Source organism: Monodelphis domestica, chromosome 1 (genome assembly GCF_027887165.1).
Source record: "Monodelphis domestica isolate mMonDom1 chromosome 1, mMonDom1.pri, whole genome shotgun sequence".
NCBI lineage: Eukaryota > Metazoa > Chordata > Mammalia > Didelphimorphia > Didelphidae > Monodelphis > Monodelphis domestica.
This window is the reverse complement of record NC_077227.1, coordinates 131044463-131062614: the sequence shown is the minus strand read 5'-3', so window position 1 is coordinate 131062614 and position 18152 is coordinate 131044463. Positions and strand designations below refer to the sequence as shown.

Here is an 18152-nt window from a genome sequence, read left to right as displayed (position 1 = left end):
TTCTAGATGATGTTTAGTCTAACCCTACTCCTTTTACACATGAGGAAACTAAAGCCTAGGGATATGAAGAAACTTGTCCAAGGTCATATCAGAAGCACAAACATTCTAAAGTTTAAGGAAAAAAAAATAGATTTAACATGAAAGAAGAATCTAAAATGGCATGAAATGAAAGGAAAGCCAAGTTGTACTGTCAAACAGATTTAGGATTATTTGACCTGGGTCTGAATGTCAGTTTTGCCACCAATTTATGGTGAGGCTTTAGTCAAATCACTTTACCTGTGTGGGCCTTCCTTTTTTTTACAAAAAGGTGTTAGATTAGATGACTTTTAAGAATCCTAAGATCTTTAAAAGTTTATGATTCTAAGAAATGTATTTCATTCCCCTAATGTTAAGAGAAATTGTCATTTCAGTCAATATTGGTCATTAATTGGATACTTACAATAAAATGATCTATTCCAATGTGGCTTAGATCCCCATAAAGTTTAAGTATTTGAAAGGTTTCTTGAATTTTTTAACTTTTCAGAAGGCAATATAATCTTCATAGATCATTTTGCACTGAACCAAGGAGGGTATAGATATGTCTTCCTCCTAGGGAATGTGAGTAGAGCTCTCATTATTCAACTAAGGGTGGAGATCTCATCCCATGATTTCCCAAGTGACTTGAGGTAACTTTAGGACCTGTGGTGATATGTGGTAGCACTATATGCTATAAGTCACTGAATCCATCTGACAAAATAGCCCCTTTTTACCACTGATCACTCTTGTAGTTTGTGCTAGTTCATTATTTCCATATCTTTGGACAGACCATCTGGCATGCCTGGAATACTGTCCCTTAAACTTTTAGCTCATATGTCACCTTTTTCAGAAATCTTTCCTTATACCCACTAACTGTTAGAATGCTCTTCTCTAAATTACTTTGCAGTTAGTTGATAATTTATTTAATATTGACTTATCTATATAAGTGTTGTTTTCTCCCAATTATATTAAGTCCTCTTAATTTATGTGAGGAAATCATTCTTACATTTAATAATATTTTAAAGTTTTAAAACACTTTAAATCTTGTATAGTAATGAGTTAATATTACTTTTCTTGTGTTAAAAGATGAAGAAGTTGAAGCTCATTAAGTTTAAGTGACTTATCTATAGTTATACCACTTTTAAGTGTCAGAACCGGGATTTGAACTGAGATCTATCCTGACCCTAAGTCCAGGACATTTTCCATCATCTGGAAAAAATGGATATTCAGAGAATTTTGACATAGACTGATATATTATACCTCATTACCTGTGGTTTATGATTTTTTCTTTTCTCTTTATTACTCTATTTCTTCTCCCTCTTCCCCCACCTATCTCAATAGAACACATTTAGTCACTGAAAATGTTGGTGTCTTAGAAATTCAGTCTCATCTGTCATGCACATGATTTGTGATGGGTTAATTTTGTTATAAGAACTAAGTGTTGATAAAAATGAGGCTTTAAATTTTGTCAGTTATATAACTTCACTCTCTTCCAAGGCTTTTGACTTCCATTCTCATTTGAGACATTTGGATATTTCATTAAATAGTAATGTTGTCATAGGAAGAGACTAGTTAAGGACCTAGATGGGATTCTTGAAAGAACAAGTCAGAATAAATGTTTAGATGCTAGGTTAATAGCATCTTTGCACGGAGATCTCTGGACTTCCCATAAGGAAGACTTGAATTGCAATCTTCCTTCGGATAGATACTGTCCCTGTGATCCTCGGCAAATCATTTAATCTCTCTCAGCTTGTTTCTTCATATATAAAAGGAGGATGTTGGATTTTATGGTTTCTAAGGTCCCTTCTATTTCTAGTCTTTGATTAGATCAATAGCATATACATATGTGTTAGCTGAAAAGTAATTATTTTTTCAAATCATGCTAGAGCTATTAAACCAACTTTAAAGTCAACAAGGGTGAAAATGCTTTGTCAAAGCTAGCAGTTCTATATCACATAATCAGAGTAAGATTATATTTCTTAGCTCACTAGGCTCACATCACATGTCTTTGCTTTCCAGGTTTGAGTATGATTTATTGATTAATGCTGATGTGAACTGCACCCAGCACCAGCAGTGGTTCTACTTCAAGGTGAGCAGCATGAAGGCTGCTATGCCCTACCGCTTCAATGTCATCAATTGTGAGAAGGTCAACAGCCAGTTCAATTACGGTATGAGCTTTTGGGGAAAAGGACACTCCTGTTGAGCAAAATGAACAATGTGGCTTTTTGTGTGTTTATATTGTGGTATACAGTCTAAAAACACACCTCTGGTTTTAAAAGGGTTTAGAGTAGGGCTGTCCTTTTGGATCACCACTTGGGTGTTAAATTATTGGCTGACCTATGATGAGCTGATACTCTAAAAGGGGAAACCCGGAAGCTCTGATATTACCACAGACATTCAACGTGCTTATGTAGGGGATAATGCCAGCACTTCCCCATTCCTTCTCTCTCCTTGTCATTGTCAGGTAAGTAGATAGCCTCCATTCTCCCTTCTTCCCAGGCCCAATGAACCCTAATGGCAAAGGTCTGCCATAGCATTGGTGAGCTACACAATCTTATTGGCACCATTCATTTAGGGATTTGGTAAACCATAGAAGAAAGCCAGATTTTCCTGAACAATAGTAGGAAACTGGGGAGAAGACATTCAGAAAATAAAACTTGGACTTCTCCAACAATATACTTTAAACTCCTATAATGATGATTTTATATGACCTGAACCTGAATATGTACATTGCTATCAGGAATTACTAGAGACTTTATGTTATATGATTAGATTCATAACTATAATATACTAGAATATCCTAATATAGTATGGAATTCACATTTTCCCAAAAATCTGTTGACTTCCCTAAATCCAGACTATGCAAAAGAAATACATTCTGGATAAATTAGAATTGCTGAAGAACCCTAATGCATAAAAGTAGCTAACATAATTAAGTGTTCCATTAATAACAACAACAAAAATAATAACTTTTTATAGACAATTTCATTGATCCTAACAGATTATATTATTCACTGGATAATAGAAGAAATATAAGGATACAGAAAAGTGAATCATTATTAGAGACAAAAATATAACAGAACTCTATCCTTAAAATATTTTCTTTTTTTATGTTTAAATATATTATCATTGGGAGGGAGAGAAATAAATTAATTTGATGAAACAGATGATGAAATTTGTGCAAAAAGAGGGAAAATCTGGATGTCAACTTCCTTTTCCCTTCCTTTTTCCCTCCTGGAAAAAAAGTCCTATCACCTGAACCTGCCTTTGTTTTGTGTAGGGATGCAGCCGACCATGTATTCAGTGAAGGAGGCTCTCCGGGGCAGGCCTCATTGGGTTCGGGTGGGCTATGATATCTGTTATTACAAGTAAGTGCATCATTAGTATACTTTGGTTGTCCTTCTATTCCCTCCCCATTCCCTGCTTAACTCTATTGATGCCCATAACCTTCAGCTGCCAATGCTCATCTGCTAAACTTGCTGCAAATCACTCCAGATTGCAAATCTCCTGTCCTTGAGTGGAATAAACAGGCAAGATGTGTAGACATGGATTTTAAGTAATGTTCAGTATCTGGCATGTTGTAGGTGCTGAATAAACATGTTTATTGGTTGATTGAGGAATGCTTTATTTTGATTTTAGTGCTGCTTACTATTTTTGTATTTAAATTATATAATAGCACCACTGATATCTTTTTGAATCTTATCCAGATTATACCAGGTTTTGTAGAAGGTGTCAAGGATTCATAAACAACTTTTCTTTAGTCTTTGATTCATACAAATATCATTAACTTTTGCAAAGTTTGTATTAAGCAAGTCTACATGAATTAGAGTTATATTTCCTCTTAAAAATTGAATAGACTTTCATTATTGTTTATATTACCAGATAGAGGACACTTAACACTTATATTTAAATTTCTCTATAATCAAAAAGTCCTATGAAAACTAAACTTAAGTGGGAAATGACAGGGCACACAGAAATGTATTCAATCATTTTTGAGGCTCATTGCCTGTTTCTAATGGAGTCTTCTGACTGATTTCTTTTAGACTCTGAGGTCATGTACTCCTGTTTATTTCATGGTTGGGTTAATGTAAATCAACTCTTCTATTGTAGCCACAGTGACTAAAATAACAACAACAACAAAACCAGTAAGACCATCTGGAGTTCAGAGTATAATTAGTGGCAAAGATAGAGTTTTTACAACTTGACAACAGTTTTTGGCTGGATAATCTAAGAAGGGATATATATATATATATATATATATATATATATATATATATATAATCCTAAAGTTGATGTATATGAGATAGTATCCAGTAAGCTTTTTAAGGCTATGGATGCAACAGAAGAAAATGAATTTTGATAGAAATAGAAAACTGAGGATTTTGATAGTCACATTTATCAACTGCAAATGATTGCAGAATCAACTACTAAGTACTGAAGGAGAGTTCTAAATTAACTAAAATCATCAATTAGTAAGGTAATAGTCACAATACCTGGGATGCTATGGTCTGGTGGAATGGCTACCACTGAATTCTTTATAAAATAAGCTGTATCTTATACCTTCTTTTGCTTCCCTCAATACTACAATCCACTCTCCTATCTAATGACAATTCCCTTACAGTAGCTCTAAAGAATATAGGCTCCCTTATTTTGAAGTATTCAAGCCAAGGTTAAAATAATTATTTTCCACCAGCTAACGTAAAATCAATATAAGGAACAGGTATGTGATTTTCTTACAGGAAGACTTTGAAATCTTATACTTGAATCTTAGAAAGTGAAAAATGACTTATGTTCTCCTGTGAAAGCTACTATCAGGAAAATTCATCAGTGGTACTGATCTTTTGAAGAACTCTTCCTTCCTCCACTTTGGCCCTAGGACTAACAATGAGTTTGGATTAACACTTTGCACCTTCATCCAATAACCTGTACCCTTGCCAGGAGGCTGTTCCTTTTGGACTACTTGCAATAGGGGGGAAGCTCATGGGAATGTGGTCCTTGCAGTGGGGAGGAGGGAAAGGAAGCTCAATCTGGAACACAGGCTGCCTAAGGGATGCCAATGTTAATAGCTTTTAATGTCATTAACAAGACAATTGTTCTGTGATTAAAGAGCAACTCAGGGGTAAGATGAAAACCATGAATGTGTAATGTAATTCATATTCATGTTCCAGACCTGAATACAACTGAGATGAATGGATAAGATTGTTATATTGTAATATCATTTGTTTTACAATTATTCATCAAATTATGTTAACATATTTGCAATACTTGGAAATATTCTGATCTAATAAAAAGATTGATATTCTGAATTCTGTTCACTTCTGGATCAGTCCTATCTACTTAGGAATGAATGGCTTACTAGGGGTGAACCTCACTTTTTCTTTTATTGAGTTTGGCCAAGGGGTTTTCTTGGTTCTCTTCAAATTATTTCCTATGGGAGTGTTTCTGGAGATCACTCTCTTCTTTCATTAACTACTATACTGTGTCTTCTGAATCTTGGGTAGTCTTGGATGATGCTGTTATAATCTCTACTATAGAGTTCCACTGTATAAATATACTTGCCTCATAAGAAGGATACATTTTCAGTGTGTCAACTGACCTCTGCTGTTGCCCATGACATGAATGATGGGAGGAGGAAGGAAGTTTTGAAGAAAGCTGTTCTCATTTTTGTGTAGCACCTTTGGGAGTCACAAGTGGGGATTTGAAAGGTGTCCTATCCTTTTTGCTTAGAGGGATGAATACTGTGAACTCTAAAAGACTTTTAAAGGAAAAAAAACAACAAAATTTTTTGAGAAGAGAACAGGAAAGGCCAAACTCATCACCCTTGCTGCTCAGAGAAGTAAACAGTGAACATTTTAGCCTTCAATTTCCACAGGTCTGGTTCTCCTATTGACATACATCTAGTCTCATCCCTTTTCATGTTCTCCCAACTCTGATGTAAAGTCATTTCAGTGCTGAAGGACAGTGGGAAGGAAATGGTGTGCTGAGTGGCTATGTAATACACAATGGCTGATCTCTTCTGACATTTATCTTCACTCGAGAGAGGAGACGGAATAGCTCACTCATGAAGATGAATGTCATACAAGTGCTCTGCCATCATGTATCCTTCCGATATATCTCAAGAGAGAGATTTTATGTTATATATAATATTAGAAACATGACTGCCACAGGGAAGTTAGGTGGCTGCTGTTCTGGTTTATTAGATCTTGTTGAGTGACATGATACACCATCGTTAAGTGGAGTCATAGTCTTTCTAAGACTATCTAATTCATACTTTATTTTCGTTTTTGCTTCTTTCAGGTATATACACTCATGCACAAACATATGCTGATACACTCGAATGTATTTTTAAGATATATGGAAATGTATAAAATCACAACTATATACTACACACTCCATTTATTGATTCAAGATAGAAAAGCAAACTGAAGCCTATGGCTACTCAAATATTAGTTTGATTGATACTAGGTGATCATTGATCAAAGGTGGCTCACATGAGCTGATGCAAATCCAACAGTCCAAACGATTTTCATAAATCTTTTCCACCTTGGATAGGAAAGAAAATAAATTTGATCACATCAGTGACATGATACATTATAGCTGAGAAGGTATTTTTTTCTAGCCTATAAAGATTCTCAAACAATCCCCTGATTCTTTTTATATACCATCTAATTTCTTACATATTCTTAACCCAAGCTCCTGTGCAAATTTGTCTGACTTTTTAATAAGAACAATATTGCTTCATAATATATACACAGAAGCTGCACAGTGCAGCTCATTCATAATCCCACTGGCTTGGACAGACAAAAAAAACCTCTTTTAAATTTATTTTCTGGAGTCTGTAGATTACTAAAATCACAGATTTTTATAGTCATAAGGCATCACTTTAATGTAATGTATAACTAAGAAAATTTCCCTCTATTAGATTAATAATGACTTGTTACCCAGTCTCCACTGGAAGGCCTCCAGAGAAATAGAAGTCCTTCCCTTCTGTGGCAGTCCATTTTGTTTTTCCTAATTGTTGGGTAGTTTCTTCCTAACATTTAATTGAAATTTGCCTCTTTGCATCTCCTACCCATCACTCCTGATTCTGCCTTCTGGTGCATACATCATTTACTTATTTGTTGTTTTTGTTTTTGTTTTTGTTTTTTTGTTATATTAAGGTTCCCAGGTATTTTCCTCCCCAAACTAGAGAAGGCATCACACTTTTAAAGGGCTATGCTATCTCCCCAAACTAGACATCCCCAGTTCCTTTAGCCAACCCTAAAGCCTGATACAGAGTTCCCTTTCTATCCTTGTCACATCTATTGTGCCACCACTTGCTCAAAATACTTCTAAAATGCCCTGGCCAGAGCAGAGTAGAAGACTGTAACTAGTCATCTTCTTTTTCCCATTCCTTTCTTTATATATTCGGTGATGGTACCACCTTTATGGGTTGTCATGTTGCATTGTTGACTGAGAATGAGCTTTGAACCCAGGGCTAATGAATACTGTGTTATCCTAGATAAAAGGCCATTGGACATGGTCTTTGAACATTGAACAATACATGGAGGTCGAACATTAGACAAAACAATTCAATGTGATTTCAATGTAAACTGGGCCGCTATAATGGCGTGAGGCAAACATAGGAAGAGGAAGCTCTGGAGAGAGTTTTAGAGCATATGAAAATGAAAAATTTTGCCGGAGGTTGACTTAGTTCCAGGATAGTTCCTGCTCACACAGCAGTCAGGATAAGCCCTCCCATGGTGAGGCCAGGAGTTTATTTGGGGTTCAGCCAGAGTTTAAACCTGAGACGGACTGTAATTGAAACTGCTTCAAGCAGTAACCCCAGGCTAAAATCAGCACTTAGTGGGGATCCTGGCTTTCTACAGTGACCCTGGAAAGTTGGCTTTTCATTGTTGCACAGGCTGCTGTAGGGAGCTGGTTCTGTATGAGTCCTAGACCAAGGAATCTGACACTGAGTTCCTGATTTGTGTGGTGGAAAATGTTTTAAGAATAGAAGATGCCTAGGAGACAGCTGAGTTTAGTGCGATTGTTTGTCAGCTCCAGCTGCTAGCCATGAATCAGAAGATACAGACCTTGTCTCTGATGTTTATAGCTGAGGAGGGTTAAGACAAAAGGTGTACACCAGGGGAGTGACTATTCCTTAATTTGATTGGCTGATCCTGGCTCCTTCCCTTCCAATGAGCTGTAACCAGTGCCAGAAGATATAATTGACTGGCACCAACTGCACTGCTGGATGTAAAGTGCATGTATGTTCAAAATGGAATAATAATGTATTTATAAGTCAATTCATAAAGGAAATCAAAGGTTCAGCATATGTAGCATGCATGCATTCAGAGCAACCATCTGGTCCCTTACATGCTTTCTAATAACTCAAGTATTAGCTTTTGGAAAGACTGCAGAACTTTGGGGATATTTGGGAAAAAGTAAAACCAATTAGGTATAAGGATCCAGATGGCACAGCGGGTGAACATACTCACGTTGAAAGTTTTCACTCTTGGGTCTCTGCCTGTAATCACAAGGGAAACAAAGTCTGTTAGTTTGATATGAAAAAAAAAAAACAACACATGATATACACCCTGGGACTTAAATCTGATGCAGCCTCAATGGTTTTCTTTGCCAGATTAAATAGGGATAGAGGTTAATATTGGGATGGACCAGAGCATATGAACTTGTGAAAAAGCTACATTGGTCTTTAAAAGTACTGTTTTTGCTTCTATAGCTCCCTCTGTTGCTAGGGACCTTCAGACACTACAATCACTCTATTTAAAAATAGGTAAAGTAAGGGACATGTAGTCTTTTTCTTAGTTATTTGTTTCGGGAGGGAATGATAAGGGAGAAGAGGGAATGGAAAACCAATATTTTTCCTTTATGAACTGACAAGAATAATTATACTTTTTCCTCCTTCTCCCTTTTCTTCCTCAGATAAAACTAAAAGGCACACTGTACCATAAATAAATTAAACAGTATTAAATTTCAAAAAACCAGTGAGGTGGTACAGTGGAGAGATGTCTGGCCTAGAGTCAGGAAGATTCGTCTCCCTGAGTTCAAATCTTTCCTCAGACACTCACAGGCTATATAACCCTGGGAAAGTCAATTAACTCCATTTGCCTCTATTTCTTCATCTATACAATGATCTGGGAGAAGGAAATGATAAAACACCCCAGAATCTTTGCCAAGGAAACCCCAAATCGGGTCAAGGAAAGTCAGACATGACTGAAAAATAACAAATCTTAAAAGGTGGAATTACATCTTTGAGTAGCCAAGCTGATAACATTTGTCTAGAAACTCTGCCTAATAGACATGCTCAGCCTTTGAAGACTAGCTATGAGACTAACCGGTGCATTGTCAGGGGAATATTGTTGAAAAAGCACTTCTGGCTGTAATTGACTTTGATGCTGTTCTCTATGGTATCAGAATTGGTTCCTCATCTTTGACAAAGGGAAATGTTCACTCCAGATCTCTTGGTTGTTCTTTCTGGAAGCTAAATCACTCAAAAATAAGGAGACAGATCTTCTAAACCCTCTTGAAGGATTGGGAGAAAAACCTCCCTGTGTGGCTAGAAGGAAACCACTTTCTTGGCCCTGCTTGTGAAAATCAGACTTTAAACTATAAATCTTTCTAGTAGAATAGGCTTACTAGCCATTCCATGCATTTCCTGTGGGCCAGTTTTCATATTAGTCAGTTAGAAGGCTGTACAGTTCATTTTCAGATGCTCCTTGAGAGGCCCATGATATTTAAAAAACATCATTTCAGGGGTATATGAACTGGCCTGGAAATTTGATTTGCTTTCTAGTTTTAGCTCTGTTTTTAGGCATTTTCTAGCTCTAGACTTAATTTCCCACTCCCAAATTGAGCAATGACCAATGCCTCGTTCCTCATGTCCTGATGACAAAACACTTTGCCAGGGGGGTACAAAGCACCCAAACAATCCCTACTCAGATGAGTGAAACCCAAGGACTTTATCGAGGGTCTTTCTTTTCTTTCTAACATCCATTCCTCTTCTTGTCTTTCCCTCTAGAAATCATTATCGCCAGAATTCAGCTGCTGTGGGATCTCAGGGAAAATGCCATTATACACTCACCTTCTCTGTCACATTTCCTCATAATGAAGATGTCTGCTACCTGGCTTACCATTACCCATACACCTATACAGCTCTGATGGTAATACTTCTCCCCCTTTATTATGCTAATGGGGTTTACATAGTACTAAAATGAGTGGGAGGGAGATCTGTTGCTGTTATCATATTTAGACATAGCACCATTATTCCATGTGGGAACTGGTGATTTCCTATGCCAATTAGATGTTGTGGCCTCCAAGGTTCATTTGCCTAATTTGGGAAACAGAAAAATGTAAGAATGACATTTTTTATTATAAATCTTATGAAAATAATAGTATAGTATAGAAGTAGTCTCTCGGTAACCGAGGATGACAATTGTCTTTGTGTGTTTTTGTGCACAAAGACACTTGTGCATGAAGATTTAAGTGGAAAAGTCGATGCACAGAGACAGAAATATGAAAATAATAACGTGCATTTATAGCAGAATAAGATTTGAAAAGACCCTTCATTAGCATATATTTGTGAGGTAGTCATCTATTATTATCAGTGTAGTTAATAATAATAATCATTAAGATAATCATTATTATATTTATGTTTAGACCTGTGAAAACTTGGAATAAGAAACTCCTGGCAAGAACCTTCCTACCCACCCAGTGTAGATCAGCAACAGCCTTGCAGTATAATCTGAGCATTGTCCGGGACTCTTAGAGGTGTAAGTGATTTGCCTGCGGTCCCATAGATAGCATCTGTCACGGGCAGGTCTTGAGCTCCAGATTCTTTTAACACTGAGGCCGGCTCTCAGTCTACTACCATGAACTGCATGGTTTATTAAATTCCACTTTTACAGATGAGAAGACGATGGGTGGAACAGGTTAAGAGGCTTTCCCAAGGTCAAACATTTATTTGGTGCTGAGACCTGCCTCTAGGCTTTTAGATTCCAAGCCTGGTTCTCTTTGCATCACAACATGTGGCACTGAATAACTGTAAATGAAACACAGAGTCCAACAGAGGGAGGCCTAGACAAAGAATCATTGTATCGGAGCTGTTTTTCTGAATCTATCACTGGTGAGAAATAAGCTTGAGTAAGCTTCCTGACCATTTAAAGCTTATTGCTGTTTCTTCATCTGAAAAATAGGACTAATCATCCCTGCCCCCAGCTACATCCTAGATCTTTTGAGGATTAATGAGTATCTTCTGGAAAGTACTTTGATCTCTTCTGTTAAAGCAAAATGTTATTAGCATATTAATGGTTATACATATGCCATATCTGTATATATATATATATATAGCTTAACCTAAAACACTGATTTACTCATTTTGAACCTTTGAAAGAAAGAGGAAAAGGAAAATAAGAAGAGCCATCTGTAATTAAAAAGTTATACCTAGGGACAGCTGGGTAGCTCAGTGGATTGAGAGCCAGGCCTAGAGATGGGAGGTCCTAGGTTCAAATCTGGCCTCAGACATTTCCCAGCTATGTGACCCTGGGCAAGTCACTTAACTCCCATTGCCTAGCCCTTACAGCTCTTCTGCCTTGGAGCCAATACACAGTATTAACTCCAAGTCTGAAGGTAAGGGTTTTAAAAAAAAGTTATACCTGCAATACCTAATATACTGTTTGGATCTAATAGTTGCTTAACAAATATTTATTGAACAGTTAGTGGAAATTATAATATGCCCATATATGAAGAAGGAAACTTATTATTTACCCTCAAGTCCACTGTTTAATTCCCAAAAAAGTACATCGTTCTATCAAAAGAATACTGTTCTGAAGTTAGAGAACGTGGATTTGAATCATTTTCCTTTGATATTTATTACTTTTGTGATGTAAGTCATCTTATCTCCATGGGCTTTGGTTATCATTATTTGTAAGAAAAGGAGGCTGGATTATATGACCTGTGACATCCTTTCTATATCTATGATTTGGTTCTTCTGTCCACATTTATATTTGCATAAAGCATGGTTTTCACTGTCTATTAAAGTTGCAACAGACTTTGCACACTGCTCAGTAACATGGTCTTTGTTCAGCAAAATGTGATACGAAACATGTAATGATGATTTCTGATTTAGACTCCCATCTAGAGTGTTTGTTCTCTTTGGAGATGAATAGCATGCAAGCTTATGGTCTCCTTCAGCAGCTGTTTTGGCCTTTATTTTCACTAAAATGTTGACTCTAACCAGTCCTTGAGGAGGAAAAGTGCTTGATGTGGACTAGGATACTAGACTGAGAATCAGTGAAATTGGGCCTTAATCCTAGTTCTGCTACCTTCTACTTTTGTGACCTGTGCAAACTACTGCATCACTTGGTTGCTTAGTTTCCTCATCTGTAAAATGAAGGAATTGGATTAGACAATTTCCAAGATCACTTACAATTGGACTAAATTATCTATGAAGTTCCCTATAGATTTAACTTCCATGATCATGTGATATATGTACAATAGTTTGTGTTCTTTTCTTGAATAAATGTGAAATGGGTTCGTTATTTTGGTCATTTCACATAGTTTAGAATCTTATATATTGTTGAGGTTCCAGCTGGAAATCAGTTATGTAATCTTAGAGACAGAAGAAGTGTGGGTAGGAACTTTAGAAATTAACTAGTCAATCCCATCTTCTTAGAGTTATCCTAATGATAGATATTTTATTTTATTTTAATCTTTTAAACCCTTACCTTTTGTCTTAGAATCAATACTGTGTATTTGTTGCAAGGCAGAAGAGTGGTAAGTGCTAGGCAATGGGGGTTAAGTGACTTACCCAGGGTCACACAGTTGGGAAGTGTCTGAGAACACATTTGAACCCAGTACCTCCTATCTCTAGGCCTGGCTCGCTATCCACAGAGCCACCCAGCTGCTCCCTAATGATAAATATTTTTAAGAAGAAAGTGGGTGAGATGTTGTAGACTAAATTCATGCTTGGAGTCGGGATTGGACTAGATGACCTCTGAGAATCTTTCTAACTTTAAACATCCATGAGGCTGAGGTCCAGACAGATTAAGTGACTTATCTAAGAACACATAGCTAGTTAGCAATAGAAGCTGAACTAGAAATTGTTTTTCCTTACTTCCAATGTGGTGGCCTTTACATGATTGGCTCATGAATAATTCAGTCTCAGGACCAAACTCTTAAAAATTAATTTGGACCCATACAAATGTTTTTTTTTTGGTTGTTGTTGTTTGTTAAATCTATTGATATATACTCTAATAGAAATGTAAAAATTTTCATGTTTTTATGAAAACATTTGACCTTGCAGCACTTAGGGATCCCCAGGCATACCTGGATGACACTTTGAGAATTGTTGCTCTTCCCTATTACATCATACTCCTCAAGATTCAGTAAGGTGATAAAGTGCTACCATTCTAGTGTGGAAGAATTTCTGGCAGTATTACTTAATTTTTGCTTAATTATATCAGCTTGTCCAGTTCAATGGTCTATGGAACTATAGTTTATATCACTCAAAATCCCTTTACTGAGTGCCTATTGTCATTTGGCTCTACCTAACTAGACATTTCTAATGTTTGAATAGAGTGATTAGCCAGTCTCTTTAATGTATAACTCTAGAAGAGAAAGTCTATAGATTCTATTCAGTGGAGGAATCTATTTTCTCACCAACACTGTTACAATTCCATTCCCAAGACCTCTTTCCTGTGTCTCCTTTTTTAGACCATTACAGGTATCTGAGAGGCTAACTTTAGACCAAAAATCTCTCTGGTCACACCCCAACTATTTATACTACCCTCACTAACGGCTTACCATGGGCCTCTGGGACCCAATTATCTACTCCAACCACTGAAAAAGACAGAGAGTGAACTTGTTTTTAAAATTGACAAGTAGTCAAGGAGCTACTTTTGTTATTGGGGGAGCACCTCAATCCACAGGGTAGGCAATGAGCATGGGAGGCAGGCAGTGGGTTATATAGAGAGACCTTGTTAATCTATGCTGTTTATCATTTTGGCACTTCAATTCAAAAATCATGGTTCCACTTCACTTGATTGCTTCACTTTTGTTGGTCAGAAAATATGACAAATTTGAGGGGTGATTGTGAGAAGAGGAGTCAAGAGAAGGGTGCATTTCATTGTTTCTCCTGTACAAATAAGTAGGGGAAGAAAGAAAATGTGTAATTTGAAGGTGGAAAGGTTATAGATCTCATATTATATACCTCAGTTCATGGTTTACATTCTCAATGACTCCTACTCTTTGAATTCTCTCATTTTTATTAGAGCCAAAAAATTAGAGCCTCTATGGCTTCTTAGAAACATTCTCTACAATCATGGTCAGAGTAAGAATATATCTGGAATGCACATTAGTCATTTTTATTTTTAAACATGTTCTTGGAAGAAATCGTTTTTCTTCCAACAGATCAGTGATAAATTAAATGTGATTGATACCCCAAGGGCAGAATTAACTCTCTGATTCTTGGGAGTTTTGGTGAGGGCGGAAAATATACTTCCACATGGAATTCACAATTTTTAAATCTCTCAAATAATGTGGTATATGCTTAATAATTGCAGACATTTTTACAGCAATGGATATGTGTTTGGGAATATTTTCTCAAATGGCTGTAACATTACAACTCTTTTTTATTTTTTTTATTTTATAAGAGAAATAATTAGGATTCAGTTGTTTCAAACTGATATCTCCCAGATGTGTATGGATGATGATATTGAGCAATTGTCAAAATTACAGTATCATTGACATTAATGCTAAAGTAAGAGGGGTGATAAAATCAATCAATTGTAACCAATCATCTAACTATTCAAATATGTGCAATACTAAAATAATATATTGATTAGTTTATGGAATTTCTGTGGGTAGCCAGCTGTTTCAGTTGAAATTCTAGTTCCAAGATACAATTTTTATATATATTTTAGGGCAGAGAAATGGAATTTGTAACTAAATCTAATATTGTCCATTAGGGTAGGAGCCAAAAAAGTGACCAAATGAAGGATCCATATGTTAGCTGCCCAGAAACCTTCCCCAAAGGTAAAAGCCAAGTTTTTCAACAGTTTTCTTATACCAACTATGATATATGACATTGAGATGTGGAATACCACTAAGTCCAAAGAAGAGAAATTATGAGGGCAGCAGAGAAACAAAATACCCCATGTGTAATATTTCTGTGAAGTACCACAGGACACATGAGGGACTGATGTGGAATCAAATGGGAAATGTTTGGACATATATTGACTCAGAGATGCAATGGGTAGGACATATAATAAGGTTGTTAAATAACAATAAGCCCATCAAATATAATGTTGGAAGTCATCCCACAGATCATCTAGACCAGTAAGTTAATGAACAAGAAGTCTAAAACTAATATCTGGCCAAAAGAAGAAAAGGACAAATCAATTAAAAGAGAAGTTGGAAAAATGTGGAAGAATGGAGATAAAAGACTATAATAAGTGTGTTCCATATTAATTTAGACAAAAATCTTTGGAAAAATCAGGCTTCTTAAAGAATTAATAATTTCTAGTGACCATGTGACATGTGCTGATAGCATCTAGATTTGTCTACCAATATATCCAAGTTACCTAATTTCTTTTCTGGGTGTTTTTTACAATATTTTTAATGGGTTCTCCAAAGGCCAAATTCTTAGGATGATTGTGCTGCTCATCTTTTTCTTCTTTCTGACATCCTTCCTGCTATGGAGTACAACATTAATCTGTTCAACTTTCACAATTTACTTGCACCTTCCATCTTAGCAATATTCAAAGATGGTTATACAATTGATTTTGGCATTACCCACAAGTGGTTTAATTTCATGTTCAAGAACTTAAAAATTATTTCATCTAATGACATTTATCTATTATTTCATCTGTCCCTACTACTCATTCCTCCCAACCCCATTGTTCTAACTTACAATATTTCTGCCTTTCAATATTTTACAAGGTTTTCTCTATTCTACATATACTCTCTTCTTTTTCTAATCTTTATTCTTTAGTAAATCAGATCAATTTTTCATGTTCCTCTTGAGTTCTTTGCTTCTTTATCACTACTCAGACATGTCCTGATTTTTCAACCAGCTGCACTCCTTTTTTGACTTCCTTAACTTCTCCACTATGCCCTGCCTCTTTTGTGTGCTATCTTTTCCAATTGAATAATAGTACCTTTGGTGTAAGGACTTGCACTTTTCAGGTCTGTCTGCTTATCCACTTGTGGTATCCATCTTTCACCAAGTTCTCACCTGTGTTTTCAAGAAGCTGTAGCATGAACATATCCTGGCAAAACCATTTGGACAGATAAGCTAACCTAGGATGAGGGTAACTAATAGGCCTCAAACCTGTTGGCAAGTTAGGGGGATGTCCCTTTTTATCCCATCCTATTTTTTACCATCCCATCTCATCCTCTTCATAAAATCCCATACTATACCTTCTTCTCTAGCATACTATTCCCAGTACCTCTCTATTGTTAATCACCAATCTCTTTCTATTCACTAATTCTTTCTGTTCTACCTTAAAATATTCTTGTCTCATCTTAAAACAAAACAAAACAGAATCTCTCAATAGGTCTTAAACTATCCTTATTAACTAATAACCTATAGATCTTCCTTTCTCAGTCAAACTCTTTTTTAAAAGGTCATAAAATTTAGTGCCTCAACCTCCTCTCCTCTTAACTCTCTTTAATCTGGCTTCTGACCTCATCATTCTAATGAAACTGCTCTCTCCACTGTCTACTCCTTGATTCTCTCTCTCTTCATTTTTAGGACAGTGCTTTCCCCATGGCTCTTCTCATACCTATCTGATCACTCGCAATATTCTTTACTGAATCATTTTTCATGTTTCTCCTCTGCCCCTTCCTACCCCAACTATGGGTGAATACTCAGACTTTGTTTTGATCTCTTTTTTTCTCTATACTCTGTCCTGGAGTGACCTCAAAAGTTCTACATGGGTTCAATTACCATCTGTATACATATGGCTTGAAATCTATGTATTTAGTTCTATTTTCTCTCCCCAACTCTAGTCCTATGCTATTAATTGCTTATTAGGCATTTCAAAATGATAGTACTAAAGACATCTCAAATTCAACATGTCAGAATGTGACATTTCTTCCGACAAAACAATGATTGTGAACTTTTTTTTAATATCATGTGTACTTCTGGCAATCTGATAAAGTATAATCTCAGAATGTTTGCTGTCTATATTCATAATTCCAGGTACTACTAATTTTCATTTATAAATGAATGAAAATAAAGACATGATTTTTTCCCATCCAAGTTCAAATACTTCCTTAAATTTACCCATAACCCCCTGACATTCTATGGCCTTAATTTTAATAGCAATCTTGGTACCATCCTCAAATCCTTATCCATACTTCACATATCCAGTTGCCAAATATTATGTCTATCTCCACAATATCTCACCAAATGTACCTTTTCCTCTATATTTGTAATTACCACCCTGGTTCAAACTCTCATTATTTCTCTTCTAGAATATTGCAATAGTCTACTCAATCCATCCTCCACTCAGCTGACAAAGTCATTTTTTCTCAAATGAAGGTATGATCAGGTTACTGATCCACTCAACAAATTTCAGGGGATCCATTTTATGTTGAAGATCAAATATAACCTCTGTAGCCCTTGTTTAGCATTTATAACTCTTTACTACCTGCTCTCTTCCTCCATTTTCATGTCACTCCTCTATAATTCTTTATATTCTATTCATTCATACTAGCCTACTTGCCATTCCAGACACTCACATTACTCCCTTTAGCATCTCTATGACTTTGCACACGGTTGAGCCCACATGCCCAAAATGCTTTCCTTCTTCTGCCTCTTCAAAACCCTAATTTTCTTTGAGACTTATTTCAAGTGCCATCTTTTCAGTGTAAGCATTTTCATCCTGGAAATCTAAGATTTTTACAAATTTCAACTCAATTTACTCTTTGATTGATTGTTTAGACTTAAGCAAGTAATGAAGAAAATGTTCATAATGCAGATCAAACTTAAAAGTGTTTTTATGTATGGTTTTTTTTAATTTCAGAGAGGAAAGCATTTATCAGCATGTTCCAGTTTTTAAGCCAACATCACTAAAATCATAAAGACTTGCTCGCCACTACTCATTTGTAAGCAAGAATCAGTACAGAAATGA

General features: G+C 36.1%; 1 protein-coding gene across 1 annotated transcript in view; it reads left to right on the top strand.

The window, feature by feature from the left end:
- AGBL1 (AGBL carboxypeptidase 1) overlaps nucleotides 1-18152 on the top strand; it is a 1041995-nt gene that overhangs the window by 227246 nt on the left and 796597 nt on the right. Inside the window, exons 14-16 of the mRNA XM_007479385.3 lie at nucleotides 2035-2183; nucleotides 3296-3383; nucleotides 10037-10178. Of these exons, the coding sequence (XP_007479447.2) occupies nucleotides 2035-2183; nucleotides 3296-3383; nucleotides 10037-10178 (379 nt within the window). The remainder of the gene's footprint in view (nucleotides 1-2034; nucleotides 2184-3295; nucleotides 3384-10036; nucleotides 10179-18152) is intronic.